Source organism: Botrytis byssoidea, assembly GCF_014898295.1.
Source record: "Botrytis byssoidea strain MUCL 94 chromosome Unknown BBYS_005, whole genome shotgun sequence".
In the NCBI taxonomy this organism is placed as follows: domain Eukaryota; kingdom Fungi; phylum Ascomycota; class Leotiomycetes; order Helotiales; family Sclerotiniaceae; genus Botrytis; species Botrytis byssoidea.
The window spans coordinates 1,907,687-1,930,405 of record NW_024065846.1 but is presented as its reverse complement, the minus strand read 5'-3'; the positions used below and the strand labels follow the sequence as shown (position 1 = coordinate 1,930,405).

Below are 22,719 nucleotides of genomic sequence, written 5' to 3'. Positions count from 1 at the left end.
ATGTAAATGTACATCGCCTCCCACTACTTCTTTCTTTATAGATCACACGAGAGAGAGAGGGGGTTGTCATATAAGCGCCTAGTTACTACATACACCCTCAACTACCCAAGTAACCTGCCTAGATGTCGACTCTTCTCAGCCTACCTAATAAATCTTTCCACATGGCATGTTGAATTCCGCGTCGACTAGGAACTGACTCTTCAATTCGTGAATCAAATGGCATCCAGTATCTTCACGGTAACTACCTGCCTACCTGCGAACATAGGTAGCTATATATATATGTCTATGCATTGCTACTTTCACACTTATTAGTGTGTAGAGAAAATGGCAAGACATGTGATCAGTATTCTGGACATGGGGTAATAATCAAGATGAAGATTCCAAGTATCTACATTAGCCTTGAAAATAAATTTATGCTCGCGAGGTTTGAAAATGGAATTAGGTATCTTCTACTCGATCCTTTGGTATCATCATATTCACTAGGCAGGAGCAAATAGATAAGAGATTAAGGTTGTTCATAATTTTTCATTTCTTGGGTTTTAATCTAGCTAGGTATTCTAACTCTATCTAACTTGCAGTTCGAAGTACGAAAAGCAGAAACAGTGAATCTTCGTTTTCGACCACCACAACGATTGACGCGTATTACAGCGAGTGAACGTGCAAAATCATTTCGTAGCGTGAAAGATATTTTGCGACTCCTAACACCCCATCCCCCGAGAAATTCAACAAACAATGCAAAAACAGATAAATCAACACAGGCCCCAGTTACTTTTTCCCTTACACCAAAGTTCGAGTTTACGAGCGCTTCGTATACTCAATTTATGCCTTGAGCTTCATTGGTGGTGTACCGAGTCCATTGCGGTTACGGAAGAAGAATACCTTCTTGCCTTCACCTTCAGCGCCCTCAGATGGCTCAACCCATTGGCACCAACGAGCGCTGGACCACAAGCTCTTCAAGAATCCAAGGGATCCTCCTCGAACATCGGCTCTGTAGTGACGACCCATGATAGGCTTGATAGCCTCGGTAGCTTCATCGGCGTGGTAGAAAGGAATGGTACTAACATAGTGGTGAAGAACGTGGGTCTCGATGATACCGTGAAGAAGAGTGCGGCCGATAAATCCGAATTCACGATCGATTGTTGCTGCGGCTCCACGAACATAGTTCCAGCTCTCGCCAGAGTAGTGAGGAAGAGTTGGGTCGGTGTGTTGGAGGAAGGTGATAGCAACAAGCCAATGGTTTACCCAGAGGTATGGAATGAAATGCCAGACAGCCATGTTGTAAAATCCGTATGTCTTGCTAAGCATGACAAGGGCAGCGACGGTGATGGCGATACCAAGATCACTCAACAAGATCAATTTGGCATCTTTAGCTTCATACAGAGGACTGGCTGGGTTGAAGTGACTGACGGTCCAGAAGCTGTTGACTTTACCCTTTCCACGACCTTCGTGTTGACGCTCGTGGTTGTTGTGACCGGTGACGTTCATGAACAAGTACAAAGGCCAGCCGGCAAGTTGTTGTCCGATTGAGTGAATGAGGGTTGCGATTGGAGTTTCCTCAGTGAGCTCGTTAAGCTCGTGGACGAACTTTCCGATGCGGGTAGCATAATCTTGACGAGTTTTGGGAACGAAAACCATATCACGCTCCATGTTACCAGTAGCCTTGTGGTGCTTGCCGTGAGAGATCTTCCATGAGAAATATGGAACGAGAAGAGCAGAGTGGCAGATCCACCCAGTTGTATCGTTCAAGACCTTTGAAGTCGAGAAAGATTGATGACCACACTCATGAGCAAGAACCCAGAGGCCAGTACCAAACAAACCTTGGACAATGGTGTATAAAGCCCACAACACAGCGCGGACTGGAGTTGAGGGAACGTTTTCTGGTGTGAGATATTTGTTGAAGAGGAAGAATGTGGTGGCCAAGCTGGCAATGTCGCGTGCCACATAAGCCAAACCTCTCACTCCAGATCGCTCGTAACAATGCTTTGGAATTGCGTTACGGATGTCATTGACGGTATAATCTGGAAGCTCAAATTCGTTGCCGTAAGTATCGATGAGTCTGCCATATGGCTTGGTTTTCTTAACATCGTCGCCTAAAGACGACATAGATGATAGAGAAGTAGACGAGGGGGATTGTCTTGGGGTATCATTGGGTGACCCGGCAGCTGTCGAGGGAGCTGATTCGGTAGTGGAAGAGGTCGCCGTTCTTTGAACGACATTACGCTTTGGTAGAGCAGTGGTAGAGGCCATTGTGTTGTAATTCTTGTAGACTCGAAAATTAAGAGAAAAAGAATGAAAGTTCGTAGGAAACTATCACTTTGATATTCGAGCCAGTAGTGAGTGACAAGGTTGTAGCAGTGTGAAGTGAATCGACCAAATTTGTTGAGGTTTTGGTGGGATGAATTAAAGAAGGCTCAACGATAAAATTTCTGGGAGTACTTGTTAGTTTCCGAAAGCTTTCTCGTTGGGTAACATAATAAAGAAATATACTTACAAACTTTGATACACACTCCTCAAGATGTGTATTAAGTTTTGTAAAGAGGTTGGAGAGAGGTAAGATTTGAAGGGAGGAATTTGGACTTATAAGAGGGAGAGGGAGAGGGAGAGGGAGAGGGGGTGGTTTAAGAAAAGGAATGGAGGGATGAATCAAGTGAGTAGTGAGTGGAGTGAGTGGGTGGAGTGGAGTATCTACTACCTACCTACTAGATACCTAGTAAGGAATTGGAATTGAAGGGATGTTCATAAGTCGCTTGACCCTAAAAAGTTTAAGGAAGAGAAGAAAAGAGAGAGAAAAAAAAAAAGGAAGAAATATTTCCCCGTAGCGCTTTCTCATAGGTATTAACTTCAAAGATTCCAGATTAAAACAAGGTACGGGAAAGAGTCAAGAAGGGACCAGCATATAAATTGAGATGATTAGGTACGTACAAGTCACTAGAAAATATTTAGGAGGAGTAGCAGGAGTAGGAGGAGTCTAATAAAGTATAATGTATAATATATAACGTAGTTTATCAGCATGTAGGTTATATTAGCATATGGGCTACTTTATTTTATATACAAAATTCGTTTATATATAATTATGCATTTCCTTTATTAGTTAATAGAATTCTTCAAAAATCTATTATATAAAATCTGATTTTTCAAACATTTCAAAAATCTAATTTCTTTTTCAAAATTCTAATTTGTATTAAAGTTATTGAAGAAAAAGAGATTTTGAATTAAAATAAATTATTAAAAAAAACCTAAATATTATAAATATTCTATTTTTATTATATTTTTTTATATTTTTTTTGGTTAAAATATAAATATTAAAAAAACCTTGATTTTAGTGTATTTTCGAAATGGCTCATATATTGATATAGCTTATATGCTGATAAACCACGTTATACAAAATACAAATATACTTTTATATACTACCACTTACACACATCGACTCCGAGACTACGACATACGATCGATCAATCAACACAGTACATTGTAGAATCAAAATAGATACTCTCGTGAAATGATTTCGAACGACGACGACTTTACTCGATTCTTCAACAAAACTTCTTCCAGCTTCGTTGTCAAGGAAGATCGTGTTTACAGAATCTCCACATTATGATACCTACTGTTTGTGTGAATGGAGTATTGGATTTGACTATTCTGTACGAGTATATAAATCTATAATACTTTCTTCCTCCAAAAAATCCTCTTATATTGTGATACAATTAATACTCATGTACCTAAGTATGGAGCAATTCAAGCAAAGACCACTCAAATGAACTCTTGAGAGTCCAATTACCTTGATTCGATTGCCACCACCCACCCACTACAATAAGTCGTTAAGACATGGGAAAGGGGGTCTGAAGATCTTGTCATGACATTGTAGCTACACATCATATCGTATGGTGGGGTTTATTACAATCTATCTCAATTTGCAAAACGTACCACCATCATCTACAATGATACCCAACCTTTTGTCCTCCTTCCAAGTTCCCGCCCCTCATCTTGTCCCTCCTTCTTTGATAAGGGACATTCCGATTGACTTGAAGCTCACGCCACCCATCTCTCGGTTCCGTCGTGGAGAACCCTTGACAAGTAGACCGTTTCAAAGTGCTCTAGGATATGGAGCTTGCTCGAAGAGACAGAGAGAATCCCTTCTGTGGGGACACGAACACGATGAGCTGGTTGTCTTTATTACTTACTCACCGCTAGAGTACATCCGGAAAATACACAACTAATGGCACAGTGGCACAGTGGCACAGTGGCGCTCAACCAATTCAGCGTAGAAGGCTTGATGGTGTAGACACAGCATTCATTCAGCCTGCGTAAGAAAAGCCCAGATAAATCAATGTGTCTCCATATAATACCTAGGTACCAAAGAAGTGTTCTGCCTCACAGGTCCATTATTCATATATCGATTTCAGCGGGTTTCTAATTTGCATGAAAAGTACCATCTTCACACAAAAACTTGCTGAGAATGAATGGAATGCCAGAACAAGGTGAGGTGGTCAGCAAGCGTCAACTTCCCTCGACGACTACCAATAATTTGGAAAGAAATAGCAAAATTCGATGAAACGGGCAAAAGAACGAATATTGTCTACAAATGGAAAGCTGTTTTGATGTTACAATTGACCAATCACATCATCATCATATAGAGTTCCCCTTGTATTATCGTGCATGGCATACCTAGCATTCTCAAGCTTGCAGAAAAGGGTTCGAGACTAAACCCAATCCATCCATTTACCCGAAAAGATTTCCCCAACAATTTTGAGGACCCATGTATTGTATTTTTTTTGTTGGGGCTTGAAAACGAATGATCGCTACAAGGGTCAAGAGGGTCGAGAGGGTCGAAGAGGTCGAAGAGTCGAAGAGATCAAATTATTTTGTAAGAGGATACCAAATGCCATTGCCATGCCATACCAATGATACCATATCCCGCAAGCCCTCCTTCCTTCCTCATCTCATTGATTATCTAGTCCTCCGGACTTGGATGTATCCAATCGTGCCATCACTTATCAATTTATTCAGACCTCGGTATCTTCTATCGCACGCAATACTCTACGAGGGAGTAGAAGAAGAGGATGATAGAAGCACGTGCAAATGTGATATTCCTTCCCGTGTCTGATCCGCGGTTACAGACTCAAAGGAGCGATTTGGAATATCTTTAATCCATAAAATTTGGCTGGTTCGACAAACCCCCCGAGTTAGAAATTCGGCTATCATCTCGAAATATATCCACATCACCGCGAATCTTTTTTGGCCACTCATCAATTTTGGGTCTGGCCATGTGGAGTTTACATGCTATCAAAACATGATGGCAAATGATTCAAGAGAGAACCATTCCATACGTGTTTCACTAACGCTATCACACATGGAGTTGGCTTCAGGCTGGCGTTTACAGCTTGCATCAAGCTTATAGCGTATATCGATATTTATACACAGCCTGCTATATATGGCGTCTCTCACGTCTAGGATTCCAAACATTTGCCGCATTGTTAAGTCTTCGAGAGGCTGGCTACATTCGTCCCATCGACTGCGTATGGTGTAGATTCCAGGAAGAAGTCGATTCGATCAAATTGCACGTGTCAAATTACCAAGTGCCGTTAAGAGATGCATCTCAAAGAGAACCTCAAGATCCTCAATTCACATACGTCTTCACATGATCCAATAAGTTGGCATACAATTCTTAAAAATTTCTACCCGAGATTCATCAAAGATGTTTTTTCTTTTAATCTGCGAAGGAGGGGGCGTGTAATTGCACAATTCTACAATGTTTTGAAACGCCCATTCCCATGCAGTCATTCCCAATGTGGTGTTTGTACAACAAGTAGTCTTGCTACGAGGCTGACATTGTGCCAAATAGTCTTTATTATCATATCTATTTTGGCCACTTCTTCCATCCACGACCATGACCTCTCTGCGATATTCATTAGTAGCCGAACATTAACTTGGATCAGTATAGGAAGACAGACCTCTTTCCATGTCTGTATCATCTGTGGCATCTCCAACATAGCCTTTCTTCTCTTCTCCAATCTGTTGCAAACCGTGAATTAGTAGATGTATCAAAAAAAAAAAAAAAAAAGCAAGATCAAAGCTTCGGCCAGTCCATCAAATGCGGTAACAAAACATACCTTGACTTCAATGTTCTCTCGGATTCCTTTCCCTTGACTCTCTGTCCAACACCGGTACCCTTTACCCTCAGTCCATTCTCCATCCTCTTGCGCAATTTCTCCTCTGTGCTCTTCACAGAAAGAGGTAAAAGTTCCTCCACTCCATGTTGCCTTGCAAGTTTACACAAATCCGCTTGTCGTCTCAGAGAAAACACTGGATCATGCCACTTCCCAGTGACTGGGTGCTTGTGAGGCCTGAATGGCGATGTCGCCTCTGTAATTGCTGGGTGTGTAGGTTGATCCAAAGTTTCCTCGGTCTTCAAGGTAGCCTTGCTAACAGCTTCTGATGTCGCCGCATCTGAAGTTGTGTTCACAGCGTTGGCCTGCGGGAGAATGGCTTGAGGTGGATAGCGGGCGAAAAATCTCTGCAGCTGCGGTGGCAGCGATTGCGCAAGCTTCACATATTGAACGGGCTTCAGCATCTTGATTGTCGCAAAAGGCTGAGGTTTCGAGATGTTGTTGATGTCGAAATAAAATTCATGATTGGTGATTATGTAAGCTGAAGTCTTTTGGTTGCCTCGACCTTTCAGCCTTGTCTTCAATATTCAATCATTAAAGTTATTTTGTATTGCGCCAACTCTTTCGCAGGTTTTAATCCTCGAAAATTTGTAAAGCAATAGATTTCATTTAACTTTGAGACACCCATTCTACCTCTCATATTTCCAATCATGGCTTCGAATGGATACTCGAATAGCACTGATGCAATACCGCCGCCCCCGAGCGATAACGATGGAAGACCACCATCCCCTCCACCTCCACCTCCAGATTCATTCGTTCCTCCACCACCCCCAAGCTCATTAGCTCCTCCTCCTCCTCCTTCCAGCGATCTTCCACCACCACCTCCCTCCGAGTTACAGCCTCCTCCCCCTGAGCCCAAAAAGAAGAAGGGCTGGGGAGCTCCAAAACCAGGTCCACTGAGCATCGAAGATATCTTGAAGAAGAAGAAAGAGGCGGATGAGGCCGCAGCTAAGGTATGTAATTTTTCCTTTTCACATGAAGCTGGCAGCCATGTTCACAATGCATGTCTAGTATTTCCTGGAACCAATACTGATTATATGAAATCACAGCCCAAATTTCTGTCAAAAGCTGCTCGAGAGAAACTGGCTCTTGAGAAAAGAGCAAAAGAAGTCGAAGAACAGAAGCGTAAACGTGAGGCTGAACAGGATAGCCGAATATCTGTAGGAAGTGTCAATGGAAACGGATATGGAAACGGATATGGATCTGCTACGAATGGCCGAGATGGTTATGAACGATCATATCAGCAGGAAAATGGGCGTCGAGATTCCTCTTTTGTACCCACTGGGCCTCGAGCTATGCGGAATAGTCAACAAAGTCGGAGTTCCAGTGATAAGTCGAACGATATGGAGCCACCGCCAAAACCAGCTAAACCGGCTGCTGCAGGTACGGGTAAAGCTTCTGTAGCTGGCGAGAAACGACCTGCGAACGCGGAAGATCTTCAGGCTGCTCTGATAAGAACGCGATATATGGGCGCCGAAACAAATCAATCGACATTTTCTGCGAAGAAGAAACGTAGAAGGACGACAGAGAAGAAGTTTAACTTTGAGTGGAATGCCGAAGAGGATACCAGCCCAGATTATAACCCTATTTACCAACACCGCGCGGAAGCAGGTCTATATGGTCGGGGTAGACTGGCTGGTTTCGCTGAAGATGAAGGAGCAACTCTGAAATATGCGAAGGCTTTAGAAGAACGAGATGCGGAGGCTGGAGGCGCGCGTGCAAGAGAAATTGTGGAAATGGAGAGGCGGAGGAAAGAGGATGCCGGCAGGAACTCGCTTGACAAACACTGGAGTGAGAAGAAATTGGAACATATGCGAGAGCGAGATTGGCGTATTTTCAAGGAAGATTTCAATATCAGTACAAAAGGAGGAGCGATTCCAAACCCCATGCGGAATTGGTCAGAATCCAAGTTACCAAAACGTCTTCTGGACGTTATCCATCAAGTTGGTTATGACGAGCCCTCCGCGGTACAAAGAGCTGCTATCCCTATAGCGTTACAAGCAAGAGATTTGATCGGTGTTGCTGTTACTGGTTCGGGTAAAACCGCGGCTTTCTTGCTACCATTACTGGTCTACATTTCCGAACTGCCTCCACTGAACGAATTTACGAAGAATGATGGACCGTACGCTATTATTCTCGCGCCTACCCGTGAATTGGCACAACAAATTGAAGTTGAAGCCAAGAAGTTTGCAACACCTCTTGGATTCACTTGTGTTAGTATCGTTGGTGGTCATTCTTTGGAAGAACAATCCTACAATCTTCGTAACGGTGCTGAAATCATCATTGCGACACCCGGTCGTCTAGTTGATTGTATTGAACGAAGAGTTCTCGTCCTTGGGCAATGTTGTTATATCATCATGGACGAAGCAGATCGTATGATTGATCTTGGATTTGAAGAATCTGTGAATAAAATCTTGGATGCCCTTCCAGTCAGTAATGAAAAGCCAGATACAGATGATGCAGAAGATGCTCAAGCGATGAGTAGACATCTGGGAGGCAAGGACCGTTATCGTCAAACTATGATGTACACAGCCACTATGCCTCCAGCAGTCGAAAAAATCGCCAAAAAGTATCTGCGTCGTCCTGCAATTGTCACCATTGGTAACATTGGTGAGGCCGTCGAGACCGTCGAACAGCGCGTCGAATTTGTTGCCGGTGAGGATAAACGCAAGAAGCGTCTCAATGAGATTCTTGCCTCGGGTGAATTCGCACCTCCTATCATTGTCTTCGTCAACATTAAGCGCAACTGCGATGCTGTGGCTCGTGATATCAAACATATGGGCTTCACATCTGTTACACTCCACGGTTCCAAAACTCAAGAACAGCGTGAAGCAGCTCTGGCATCTGTGCGTTCTGGCGCTACTAATGTGCTCGTTGCGACTGATTTAGCCGGTCGTGGTATTGATGTGCCGGATGTATCGTTGGTAGTGAATTTCAACATGGCGACGAATATTGAGAGTTACACTCATCGTATTGGTAGAACTGGAAGAGCAGGGAAGAGTGGTGTGGCGATTACATTCTTGGGCAATGAGGATAGCGATACGATGTATGATTTGAAGCAGATGTTGACAAAGAGCAGCATTAGTAGGGTGCCGGAAGAGTTGAGGAAACATGAGGCGGCACAGCAGAAGAGTCAAAGGGGGCAGGGTATGAAGAAGATTGAGGAGGGTGGGTTTGGAGGGAAAGGGGGTGGTGGGGGTTGGTAGTCCAGCAAAGAGATAGGGACATGACAATTTCGAAAGTATCTTAATATCGAGATTTCGTTTGGCATCACCAATCATATCACATCACATCACATATTCATTAGATATCCTAATCGAAAATCTAGTCAACATCACAGAATTCTTTTTGTCATCTCTACCTCGCATCTCCCCAGAATACAATCACAGTGCTTAATCTTCTCCCCTCGCCATCCCATAAACTCTTACAAGGTATCACTCCTTTGCCTTCCCATCCTGCACTTAGAAGTTTATTCACATCGACAAGCGATGTATCCACATAAACCAGATTAATCAACCCGCGATTACTATAGTCATCTTTAAGATCATCAGGCGAAGGAATAACATCAGAAGGAAAAGTAAGAACAGTATGACGCGTAGAAGAAGTCGTGAGAGAATTGCCGCGGTGCTCGTGTGTCTCGACATTCTTTACCTGTGTGGATATTGTTAGTTATCATATTGTTATTACTCCAGCAAGCAAAAAAGAAAGAAAAAAAAAGAAACAAGAAAACGGGGAAGAAGAAGAGAAAGAAGAAAACAAACATCGATGGGACCATCACATACGCCCACATGCGCATGCCATTCCACCTCGCTTCCGCGGGGCAAGGAATCCACCTCGGCGGTCCAGAAAGGTGGGATCGTAGGGGTATCCGATTGCAGGATCTCGTGGCCAGGATAGGTGGTTGTCGTGTGTTCGTTTGATAGGGGGGTGGTGTTGGAGTAGCGGAACTTTTCTTCCCAGAGATCGCGCGGTTCGGCGTCGGAATCGTGGTCGGAATCTGGGGATGGGGGGGTGTGGATGTGTTTCCAGGCTTGGTAGGCGATTTTTGAGAGGGCGGATGAGCAGGAGGGGGATGGGGATGAGGATTCGGGGTGCGGGGTGGGAATGTAGATGCAGGCGCTGGTGAACCATTTGATGGAGGTGGCGTCTGCGATGCGGAGGAGATGTTGGAGGGAGAGGATGGTGGAGATGTGGAAGGGGGATGAGGACGAGGGTAATGAAGTGGGGAGAAGCATGGTGTGGGGGATGAGAGGAATTTGACCGGCGATGGTGAGGGTTTGGGAGGAGGAGAGCGACGAGGGGAGTGAGCTGGCTTGGGAGTATGGCCCGATATTGGCGGGGGCCCAGTAGGAACGCGATTGTACATGTAGAGCTTTGCGGGGTGACGAGGTAGCCGAGGGAATATGCAGTGTGAGATGAATAATTAGAGATATGTTTAGGGGCATTGAAGATCCGCAAGAGATGGTTACGCGAGATGCTGGATTGGGGTGAGGGAAGAGAGTGCCGTAAATCTATAGATGTGTTAGATAGGTATGCTGGTGAGGCAGCAAGCTGTTTCGGATATACCTTATTGATTGTTGTGAAATCTTCCATTGAGCGCAGCATTATCATGGTCGAAACGATGTTTGTGGTTTTCAACGATGCTTGATTAAGTCGCGCCTTTATGGATTCCACGACACTTCTGGCTTCATCTAATATCGATGAACAAGAGGCACTTTCTGGTATAATTGTCCAATGTGTCATGTTGCCGCCTTCGATGCCGTTAGCAGTCGATGATTTGAGCTCCCACGTTGGCGATTCCAATGATCCGCTACACGGGGTGCTTGACGTGGAAAGGTCATAGGAATGATCATTTTTGTCCAACGCAGATAGGATTTCCAAAGATCTCTGTTCAAGCAGTTCTGGTACTCTACACGAGCTTTCCTTGTTCTCGATGCTTTCTTTATCCACTAAAGAAGCCTTACTTATCTTTATCCAAGCAGATCCTCCACCTTCCCTTACGATCCTTGTGTCTTCTGTCTCCACCACTATTCTCTTTTTGAATAACCAACTCGGTCCATCCACAACTAGGGTTTCAAACTCCCCACCCTCACCTAACACAGCTCCATCACCATCAATACTGAATCTTTTCATAGCTCTTTCCACTCTCCGCATCCCCTTCTCACTTGCAACATTTTCCCACAGAAAGCTCTCATCGAGCCCACCACTGGCCACCTTGATAATCCTCGCATCCAATCCTACAGCTTGCATATCCTGCAGAAGAGAAATCTGCATACCAGGTGGAAGAATCGGATACTGCCACAAGAACGAAAGAGGCACGAGTCCTAATCGTATTGCTACAGATTCCACGCGTGTTCGTTGATATGTAGATAGTATTGCGCCTGTACTAAGAGCATTTGCTTCAGGATGCGCATCTTTAATTCTTTGTAACAAAGGAACCAGAGATTCCGTCTCATCTCCATCCGCACTCTTCATTTCTACCAATTCTTCGGCACCAGAACTCGTGAGATCCGCATGATCATAACTTGTCCCCGTTTGAATAGCACTACCAAGAATAGCCTGTCGGTACAATGGAATACCAAGTGCCTCTTCATACAATGGAATAATTGTATGCCCTACAGTCTGATACATAAAACTATTAAGATCATTTTCATCCTCGTGAATACCATCGCTTTCTTCCGTTTGTGGCTCAGTGAGAGGTGGATGGAGATTTCCTAGAGCAACGATTTTATGTCCATTCTGAATGCAATGCAATATTGAGAAGAAACTGTCCTTTCCACCCGATACCAAGGCGATCACGTTGAGAGATGCGGACATGACTCTATCTGTTTTAGGTTGGTAGTGTGGGATTTCAGGTTTTGCTCGTGAGAACAAAGTGGGCAAACGAAAATTTAGACGTTGTTGATATTTGATATCGGGAACTACTCAACTTTCCGTTCGTATCATTATTTCAAATACGAAATCATAAATTTTGGCTCTTAATAAGTGTAATCAAGCCGATTCAAACGTTTATTGAACTTATCAAATGTTCACATCAATTCGAATACTCAAATCACTTGGTCTGGAGGCTTTTAAATTTATATGCCTCAGGCATTCCAGACACCACTCTGCTGCAAAGCGGGCTATCACAATCATTGAGGTCACTTGGGTCACTTGAGTCACAATTTTATGATGAGAGAATAGTTTTATGTTTATGATATGTATTTATTTTATTGTATTTGTAGTCTGTTGGTATATCTCAACATTCTGGCCAGCACAAGGCAAGACCCAAGAGCTACGCAAGTAATTCTGAAGAGAAAATTGCAAAGCAAAAGATCAGAGACGGTCGCCCGCTTTCCATCCACAGCTCCACTGATATTTATTACAACGAATGTAAGAAAATAATTTCCCTTGCTTCCCATCATCAAAGTACACGCTTTGAAAAGGTTGTTGTACCTTAGACCATCCATCATCACGCTAAACTGACGACAAATACAAAGTTGAATAAAGTAAAGTAAAGTACAAGAATGGTGAAAAAAGTGTGCAAAATAGCAACACATACACGGGACAGTGACTTTTGTGTTTCAAGCAATCCTCCCAAATCATCGTGACAGCGTCAATGTAACCTTTATCCCTAATGTCCAACACATAACAAGCAATGCGCAAGCTCCAATATGAAGTGTTGTTTAATTTTTGTGTTCGTAAGTTTCGTAAACGGCGTACTCCGGCCGGTCAAGTATTCGTACACCCGTTTTTACTCTGATCTCTTGCGCTTCTTGCGGGATTGGCTGTCGGACTCACTATCGGTACCGCTGCTTTCACTGCCAGATGCACCTGCGGCTGCAGTGAAGAGTGCGGTGCCAAGGGCTCTGATTTGCTCTCCGTCGCTGCCAGATTCCATGTCGCCAGGAACCTCGCCATCTTCCAATACGCCCATAACAATGGCACCACTTCCGTGAGTGCGAGAGTGTTGAGATAAGTTGTCGCTGCGGGAGAACTTCTTACCGCACTCGTGGCACTCGAATGGCTTTTCTTGAGTGTGGAGGGATCTGTAATGACGTTTCAAATGTTCTTGTCTGCGGAAACGTCTGTTGCAAAGCTTGCAGTGGAATGTTTTGGAAGGGTCCTCAGTCAAGGATTGCTTGCGACCGCGACGATTGACTGGTGCTTGATGAGTGTTGGCAGCGTCTGATCCTGATGAGCCCATCATGTTGTTACTTTCTGAAGAACCGGATTGGCTTGGTGCGGTGGATGTTTGTTGGTGGTCGGCAGAGGTCTCTTGTGGCTGAGCGCCCGATAAGTTATTCATTGGGACAGTGAATTTTCGGGATCGGACCATAGAATCAAATTCCGAGCTATCTTCGTCGCAATGAACGATCTTTGACTTCTTCGCACGCTTTTCCTTCTTGGGTTCAGCTTCAGAGCCTGAAGCAGGTGGGCTTGGAAGGCAGGCAACTGCAAATCTTTCGGTCTCGAGATCCTCAAAATCTTCGAAATCGTCCTCACTGATGAACGTCTCTGATTCAGGGGAAACGAGATCAGATACAGTGCGTTGTCTCTTGTTACCAAAGAATTGAACGTTATCGGTGGAAGGGAAATTTACAAGACCATTAACAAATTCGTCTTCGGAATCGAGCTCGGAAATGTGATCAAAAGTAGGAAGACTGTGGTTGGATGTTGTTGTGAAATCAAAGGTGTTCGCACGTGTTTCGATTTTGGCGAATGCGTCACTACCCCCTAACATGTATTGATGTTCTTCTTCTTCAGCTGCACAGAGGGTTGGTAAAGTGGAGAATTCACGACCCGAAGTCAAAATTGGATTTGAAGTCGGAGGTAAAATTGAGGAACCAACTGTGAGGTTTCTTGGATCGCAGAAGTCGAAGTCGGATTGCTCAGAGGTGACGGAGCGAGGATAAGGGGAAGGAGAAGGTGAAAGCGAAGGGCAAGAAGTGGCAGACAGGAGTTCATTAGCGTGCGAGCTAAGCGAATTTGGATGGATGAACACTGAAAATTGGTAGCCTCGTCAGTAAATTATTCTCATCAAATTATTATTATTGCATCAAAATATTGAAAACATTAACGTTAACAATTTTTATGCGGATTATCAAATGGATAATCGCAATTCGCTGTCGTTATCCATTCTCAAACAATTTCAAAGGTGGTGAGGATAAAAATCGAAATGGCATACCTGGTGTCATAGGTGGAGACCCGCAACGAGCCCATTCACCGGCAAGATTCTCCGATTGAACCTCACCTTCACATCCTTCCTTAACACCCTCAAAACTCTCAGCACCAAAAAATACACTGTTAACTGGGGTGGGTAGAATGTCACAGCTCGATGGACTGCTCATGACACTGCAGGAGGCTGAAAGTGGTGGGGTTGCTGGGTAATAATACATGTCGTGTTCGTTTTCCGAATCCAAGATCAGTCTTGGGGAATGATCTTGAATCAGTATGGTGGGCTTTTGGTACATTGGGCGTGGTGAGGACATTGGTGTCATGTGTCCAAGGTATCCAGAGTTGAAGATCTTCTGCTGCATTGGAGGCTGCGAAGACGAAGAGTTTGGTCTGGAGTACATTGGTGTCGATGGGAGGGTTTGAGCGTGTTGGTGGTACATAGGCATAGGCATATGGCTTGGTTGTTGAGAGAAGTGACCATGTTGACGGTTGTCTGATTTTGGGTCTGGGTTGTAGTAGAAAAATGGGGATTGTCCCATTGCTTGTGCGTAAGAGTCCATGGTGAATATCCCTTGGTTTCTCGGCTGGTCTGCAAGACGTCAGTTTGCATTCCTCGGACCCTGTATCCAAGCACAACGTACCGATTTGAATTCTAGTTAGGATGGTTTGGTAGATTAAGGTACTGTGTTGGCAGACCACGTTGGTCAAGGTGTCGATGCTAAATCAAGTAATACAAGGCTTCGCAAGTAATGAATGAGGGGCGGACAACAGCTGCAGGGAGATCTGTCTAATAATGGCAATGTTGGAGTAACTGATTATACATAGGCTCGTCAAGTAGAAGGATTGATTGATGTCGACACAATGGTTCAGTGCAATATAGTAGTAGATTATCGAAGTGCGAGATAACAGAACAAGAGCAATAGCAGAATGCCAAAGGAAGGTACAGAAGAAGTTCGAGGAGGCTTATAATATAAAAAAGCGCAAGTCGAAGATGTTCCAAAAGATTGAGTTGCAAAAAGGAAACCGTTAGTCGGTATAAGAAGAATATGGTAGCGATGAGGGAAACCTAGACAAGATGAACAAACGAAGGTGGTGACGGGACCCTGCAAATAAAGTAAAGATCTCGAAAGATCAACGAGAGTGATAGAGGGTAAGATAGGCAGTGCGACCGAAAGGCCAAGTCTCAGGCGAAGGCATGGGAAACGGGTGGGCCAGGAACAAGAAAGCAATGAGTGGGTGAGATAGGTGTGGATGTGGTGAGTCGGCGTCCAGGACCCTGTCTGGGGGAACCGGCAGCGATTGAGATGGGATGGACGAATAGATTGATGGAGTAGCATGGAAATTTCTAAATCTAGTACGATTGTGGATTCGGAATCCTAGCATTTTCGTGTTCGACGCTATTGCTCTTTAAGAAAGTGATGATTCTTCGGGAACTTTTTGATTTTCTGGACTAATACACGGATTCTAGTAGATTAGTGGCCATAGTGGATTCATTCTGGTGGCTCGGGTGGTACTGTACTATGCCAGGTATGAGAGGAAGTGGAGAGAGTCGAGGAGATATATTACTGAACATGGAATAGAATAGTCTACACATCCACGCAATACTAGGGTCCTGGTACGGACAGTTTATTTGTCATGGGTATGGAAAGGGCATGGAGGAAGAGGCGGTCATGAATGGCTCAAGGGAAGAGAAGGGAAAGGTCTAATGCGTCGTAGGTTAATGACCAATAATCATTAGTTATTGACTTGAGCATGCAAATGAATATCAAGCCACTCTTTTATTTTATTTCATTATTCGATTTTATTAGAATTATGATTGTGATTGTGACGATTATTTATTTTATCCCATTCTCCTTTTCTTTCTCCCTCGCTCGCTAGCCACTCCTTATACTTTTTTCCCACCTTCAAAAGCGGCGAGAAGGTTAAGAAGCGCACGACCGTCGAGCATTGTGCATGCATGCATAAGCCCGAATGAGAGACTAAAGTAGAGTGGGAGCGTGGTAACTTGTAAGGTATCATAATCATAATCATATCATAGCATTATGTATTATGTATTATCCATACGAGTGAATATATACGACACAGCACACTATGAGAAACAGCTAGGTTGGTGGCTTCGTTGAGAAAATGGACCTGGAGTCCTGGACCAGTACAACTTGCGAGTTGCGAGTTACGAGTTACAAGCAAGTCACCAGTTAGTTACAGGTTACAGGTTTACAAGTTCCAAGCTACGAGTATCTTATTTGCGAAAACTGCGTCACTGTTTCCCTCAGATTACGAGGTAGCTGCGATTTGCGTTATTTCTGAGGTCATACCATAACGCTCAAGTATGTAGGTATGCAACAACAAGATATACCTAGCTAGTTAGTAGAACTCACGTAGAAGTTTGAAGTTTGAAGTTTGAAGTTTGAAGTTCAAACTTTAGATAGCTAGCACCTACTTTTACTTTCACTGCATTTGCTAATGCCAACTCACATAAACTTCAGCTATGCTCTATGCTGTCCAACTACTGTACCTCTCAAGGTCATCCATCTAAAATAAGATAAAAAGTACAACAACAACAAGACAAATAGAAGAGATGTCATGATTTCAATTCTTCGCCTAGGTATTCATTATTCATTCGTGCCAAATAACCCATGGTGGATCTCAACCTATGATAATCGTGGTGGACGGAGATTACGACCGACACATTATTTATTCGGGATGGCATGGAAAGCTAATCATTATTTATTACCTATTATTGTCTGTCTATTCAATAACAGCCCACGTCAAGATCCAAATTAATCAATTCAATAGATATTTCTAAATCTATCCATCCCATCCAAAACTCAACCATACACATTTCTCTTGGAAAACTATATTCTTAGGAAAGTAGACCAGTTTAGACAATTTAGATAATATTTTACTTTATACTACTCGTACCTACTGCCTGCCAGGTTGAAATCTTGATGAAGTTTGCCTCATGGTCCACTGTATATATCATTGATGACACTGACCTGACATCAATCTATAAGAACTACCTAACCAACCATACACAGCCCACCTCACCTCAGCCCTGCCGCCGCATTGGAGAAAAATCTTCTTCACATCACTCCCGTGTAAATCATCAGTGCCAATAGAATCCTATAATTGGAGTGATCAGAAGAAAATAGGCCCCTCATCTAATACGGCTTCTCCGACTGGCGATGCGAATCACATCCAAGAGGCCAAATATCTGAATCCAAACCAAAGGGAAACATCTTTTGACCTAATAAACTTTGGGATCTTGTCTTTAACAACATTGAACCAACCCAAGCATTTGGTGGTGATGTTGTTTTAACTTGTTTTTATTTGGATGATCCAAAACTTCAGAAGGCAAAGGAACAAATGAAAAAAAAAGTTTAAAGCGAGACGCGAAACACGAAACACATTGATGGGCCATTCATATCGTGAAGCACACCTTCAAATATGCATCAGAAGACCGTTTTAGGATATCTACATGAATCTAAAGTGTGATTCGTGCATGGTGAAGGCGATAATGCAAAATGATCCAACAACACTACCCAACACTTTTACTTTTGCCGTTGTGGTGCGAACTCTAGGTACCTCGATTTGGCTAACGTCTCCGGTTCATTGACTGCATGAGCAATCCTCTCTGCTAATTTCGGCGTCGTGGGTTTCAACCTATCACATCTTGTCATGGTCCTTTTTCTCTCTTCTACGACTACCTACAATCTCAGCAATTCACAGCTTACAGCTCCTAAATCGCCGGAGGCAACCTTAGATGACATCGTATGCATCCAATATGCATCCTTCCTTCCTTCCTTCCTTCGCCCCCAAGATTAGAAGAAGAAAAACTCTTTTTCCTATCGATAGAGAAGTGATCCTTAGATTCAGCCCTCTTTCAGCTTCCTCTAAGAGCACTTTGCCCCGCGTCTACTGCAAATGTTGATTTGTGGGGGAGAAGAAAGACGCCATCGTGAAAAGATGAAACAACGATCTCCTTCTCTCTACTTTCGATGAACAGGATAAGATCAGATAGTCTCCCAGTCTCCCCGCCTCCCGCGAGACATTTGATTAGATCCGACTTCCTCAGTTTGTTACGCTGACAAGTCATTATTCAGAGGTTTTTAGAGTTGCGGCTTACTCAGTGGTACTGATACACTTTGCAAGCAAGTTTTGTGCCACCAACATCCCACCCAAAAGAAAGTTTATAGCCGCAGTCTGGAACTGGCTCACTGGCTGGCAATTGAGACACTGTCTTTCATGTGAACACGCCTGAGAAAAGTCAAATATATGGTTGAGACGGAGCCCTTATTCCTTAGACGCCGGCGTTTGAGATGATCTAAAGTTTATCATGTACTATCACCCGAACGATTAGGCCGCGTATTGGGCTATCGTTTCCATCGGGTTGAACCTTGATTCTACACACGCCCTCTTGGCCACTAAGAGTCTAAATCTCTCTAAATCCCTCCGAACATGGCAAACATCATCGTTTGGAGATTCTTCATGTGTAAAATCTGACCCCATATGACCTGGAGCTCCTTCACGCCCACTCTTCTACGTCTAATCGATAAGGTGATAACCATTACGATAGGATAAAGTCCCATCCACCTAGCGCCGAGAAAGAACTAAGAGGGTTGCATAAAATGGAATGCACACACTTTTCCAATAATGCACAGCGTTTCGCCCAATTCCCACAGCCTGTCGATGATGATTCTCATTATCACAATAAAGCGACACACGATGTTCGAGGCTTCAATGTGGAATGCTGAGGCATACTTGGTGGGATGCCTACCCTATCACACCCAATATGGTAACATCCAGCTGGTGTGGTATGGACGCTGATGCTTCTAGTTCATTACACGAACCAAACATTTAGGTCTTGCGCTGGCTGCTTCTTTTGGTTCCTGAATGACATTTCCCAAAGAGAGCGAATAACGATGTGCAGAAGGTGCATAGGATTTCATTAGTGGTGGTTGCGCGACAATCATCATCACATCACTACATCCTACTGGCATATTGCATGTTGCATAAAAGTGGCACTCTGCAGTGATATTCTAATGCAAGTTTGTGTGTAGCCGATCTAAACATAGAGAGAACCTCTTTCATATCATTGGACGCTTCCGGGGGAGCGGAGAGAGGGTGATTTTCTTGTTTGGCTTGGATTCCCTTGCTGCTTTTTGTCAAATATAATCAACCGTCAGGCATAGCCAGGGTAAAGAGGCTGGTGCAACAAAGTATAACTTGAATGTGGTGGAGTCGACTGATTTGACCGAGGCCTGCATAATGGGGTAGCATTTCATTATTACTTTGTACCGAATCGAATCCGTAATGAATTGGCTAACATGGATTTCATACCACAGAGCCATACCATCATACCATCATACCATCCGTACCTTACCAATACCCATACCCATACCAGACCGTACCATACCGTACCTAGGTTGAATCCGTAGAATCGAATCCATAGAATCATTTCTCTGCATCGTAAAGCCAGACCAAACCTTCTTCGGTGAAGTTCCAGAAGAAGTTGCGATATGAACTTTACTAGGGAGCCCTGTCCTAGTCCTCGACCCGGCAAGTTCACGGTCATGGTCGCGGTGAAAGGAAAGTTAGAAAAGGGAAGGGGAAAAGAGAAGGTAGGGATTCTCAGTGGATGATCCATTCTGACGGCTTTCCGTTGCAATCCAATCCGTTTTCTTATCGGTCGGTCAAAATGGTACCTTCTCTATGGACTCCGTATATATCCATCACTTTACCCATTTAAATTATCATTCACCAATCGGGCAATGAATGACTTCGTTACGTGTGGTCCACCTACCCCATTTCCAAATTTGCTGATTGCTACTGCAGGAACCGATGCAGGAACAAAGCAGGAACAGAGAGAATGCTTGACAATATGATGAAAGATGGAAGCAAAAGAAGGTTGGTTGCAGAGACCTTGACCTCAACAAATGCTGCATATGCATGTATGAATACATACTTGCTGATTGACTCTACTTACTTATTCTTGCATCGAAAAAGCAGGAACAACATAAACCTGTCAATCTTGAACAATCATAAGTTCCAGTCCAAAACCAATTCCCAGTCCCAGTCCCAGTCCCAGTCCCAGTTCCAGTCCCCAGTCCACTTCCGAGTCCGAGTCCTTACTTCATAAGAATCTAAGTTTTGTCCCGATTTTTCTGTCCATCCCATTTATGATTTTTATTTACCGGTGTCATCTGAAAGTTCCTTCGCTTGTTCCCGTGGGTAATGCCAATGATATGGAGCGTATGTACTACACTACTTTATCATGCCAGACGGGCTAGTCAGCGGGGATTCATTCCTAGAGCCCCAAACCCTAGCTTGGCCGCTCGCTGGCGAGGCTATCGGGCTGGCCATATTTTGGGTTCAATTCAAATGATTTTCAATCTCGAATCTACAATGACCCACTCACGGCTCGCGGGTTTGGTATTCCTAATGCCCTCGTCCATTCAATCTTGACCTTGACAAGCTTCACTATTGGAAGAAGGTAGGTCAAAGATCACAATACCATCGATTTATGTGGAGTGTCCTTCCTTGCTATTCGAGTCAGGTTACATATCAACCAATGGCTCCATGCAAAGAAAGACGGTTGTCAGATGTCCCAGCGGGATGGGACCTGGAAATGAATATTGCTACGACTCTACTTTACCAAAGATTGGGCTTGCTGGCGCGAGTTTTTGTCATCAAAATGGAATTATAGGAACCAGGCAAAATCGGTCAATAGACTAACTATCTACAAACTACCGCTATAGCGCGATTTTCTACAGAACTGCGGACCCTTCTTCCTCACTAACATTCTGCTTGATCTTAGTCTTGATGATCTAGGTACCCAAACGTGATGGAAGGTACAATAGTACCCTATGACATCTTCTTGTAGATCTATGCAGGTCTGAAAATATTACTTACTATTCTGGGTCTGAGTAACGCGTGATGAAGTGAATCGAAATGCGAAATGTACGCACATTTACCTAAGTCTGATCTCATAGCACGACTCAATATTGAAAGTTAGATTTGACAATCAAGTTACCCTTAAGCTTCATGTATATGCTTCTAGTGTATTGTATTATAGTTTACGATATACTTTCTCGATCACGAATGATTCGAAGCTTCGCAAACTCTTGTTTACAGGTTAGAGTTGCATTCCGAGGGCACTGTGGTCCTCGAGATCTTCCATCGTTCAGAGAATCCTCGAGTACACCGATACGGCACTATTATTCTGATCATGGGTGGAAAGAATGGCCGAGGGAGGACTGGAACTGGCTCGAAAACCCCGGATTTTTCGTCTCTACCCTCGAGGGTTATAGATTATGCATCGAGGCTCACCGTTAAGCCCGAACTTTTGACTGCAGGCGAGCGGCGCTGCTCGGATAGAAGGAAGAACGGGTTTCAAACATGTTGGAGAAAGTCAATTTGCTGACACAAACTCTTCCATTCCATGACAATAGCATCCACGCATCCTCGACATCTTCCAATGTGTTTGCCACTGATATGTCTTACTGTATTCTATTCTACAGCCTGAGCGGCGGCAAAAAGCTTAAACTATCGATAACAACTCTCTTAGTGTATAGCCTATTTTAATAGTGAGACCAAAAGAAGGGTCCAATACAAGAGGACCCTTCGTGAAGGGATATACGCAGTACATGTCTCATTAGTTTGATCTACTGGCATATAACAAACTTTCATTCAAATAGGTAGGTGGGTTTACAAGTATCAATCACGAAGCTATTCAAGAACAAATTACTCGAGGATCACTCCGCAACAGCAGTTCGAGTCGTCGATCTAAGGCCGAAATGAGTCTGTACTACATTGAGATACCAGTGTCGGCAGTTCCTACCAATTAGTCACTTGGACCCGTAGGCGATGCCGTAAGCCCTTGAAAAGAAGGTTTTGGAAAATCGATTGTGAGGGGTGCAGACGTTCTAGTGATACTTTGAGCGATGATAGCGAGATAAGTTTCATCCCAATACTTCACAAACCATATCCATTTGTGTCGAAGTTCTGGTACACTACTGACCTTCCGGTATTTAAAATAAATGGGGGCCCGTCCGCTGCCAAATCAGATACCCTTGCCCTCAATTGAGGGTTCCATATCATACCCTGCAACTGCTTCCAGGAAGATGATTGATCTCCCTCTTGTCTCTGAAGCAGAACCAAACGTCGGATGTTCGTAAGAGAGATAACCATCCAGTGGCATAGCATCCACCTAATGCCACCCATCCATACACAACAAACCTTCAGAAAGCTCAGATATACACAGTGGGAAAAAGGCTCGTTCCACTTTTGTATGCAACCACGGACATTCCGCCCGAAAATGTAGCATGTTCTCCGAGGAATAACATCCTCTTGTCTCTTGAGGGATTAGATATCCGCCAACCTTGTTGACGGGCCT

The 22,719-nt window shown here is 43.9% G+C and overlaps 5 protein-coding genes across 5 annotated transcripts; 1 reads left to right on the top strand and 4 right to left on the bottom strand.

Moving 5' to 3' along the window:
* Positions 1 to 819: 819 nt before the first annotated feature.
* On the bottom strand, positions 820 to 2,247 carry EAE97_003404 (uncharacterized protein; the record flags this gene model as incomplete). Its single annotated transcript, XM_038873916.1, has 1 exon — positions 820 to 2,247. One exon carries the CDS (start codon positions 2,245 to 2,247, stop codon positions 820 to 822), a length of 1,428 nt encoding a protein of 475 aa, XP_038735779.1.
* A 3,610-nt stretch (positions 2,248 to 5,857) lies between these two features.
* On the bottom strand, positions 5,858 to 6,571 carry EAE97_003403 (uncharacterized protein; the record flags this gene model as incomplete). Its single annotated transcript, XM_038873915.1, has 3 exons — positions 5,858 to 5,896; positions 5,952 to 6,012; positions 6,111 to 6,571. 3 exons carry the CDS (start codon positions 6,569 to 6,571, stop codon positions 5,858 to 5,860), a joined length of 561 nt encoding a protein of 186 aa, XP_038735778.1.
* A 246-nt stretch (positions 6,572 to 6,817) lies between these two features.
* Positions 6,818 to 9,373, top strand: EAE97_003402 (uncharacterized protein; the record flags this gene model as incomplete). The annotated part of the gene is made up of 2 exons (XM_038873914.1): positions 6,818 to 7,120; positions 7,217 to 9,373. The coding sequence occupies 2 exons, from the start codon at positions 6,818 to 6,820 to the stop codon at positions 9,371 to 9,373; spliced, it is 2,460 nt and encodes an 819-aa protein (XP_038735777.1).
* Positions 9,344 to 12,315, bottom strand: EAE97_003401 (uncharacterized protein). Its single transcript, XM_038873913.1, has 3 exons — positions 10,734 to 12,315; positions 9,890 to 10,678; positions 9,344 to 9,818 (listed from the first exon to the last, which is right to left on the bottom strand). The coding sequence occupies exons 1-3, from the start codon at positions 11,982 to 11,984 to the stop codon at positions 9,525 to 9,527; spliced, it is 2,334 nt and encodes a 777-aa protein (XP_038735776.1). The 5' UTR covers positions 11,985 to 12,315; the 3' UTR covers positions 9,344 to 9,524.
* Positions 12,316 to 12,350: 35 nt separating this feature from the next.
* Positions 12,351 to 15,461, bottom strand: EAE97_003400 (uncharacterized protein). Its single transcript, XM_038873912.1, has 3 exons — positions 14,966 to 15,461; positions 14,335 to 14,913; positions 12,351 to 14,150 (listed from the first exon to the last, which is right to left on the bottom strand). The coding sequence occupies exons 2-3, from the start codon at positions 14,882 to 14,884 to the stop codon at positions 12,901 to 12,903; spliced, it is 1,800 nt and encodes a 599-aa protein (XP_038735775.1). The 5' UTR covers positions 14,885 to 14,913; positions 14,966 to 15,461; the 3' UTR covers positions 12,351 to 12,900.
* Positions 15,462 to 22,719: the final 7,258 nt, after the last annotated feature.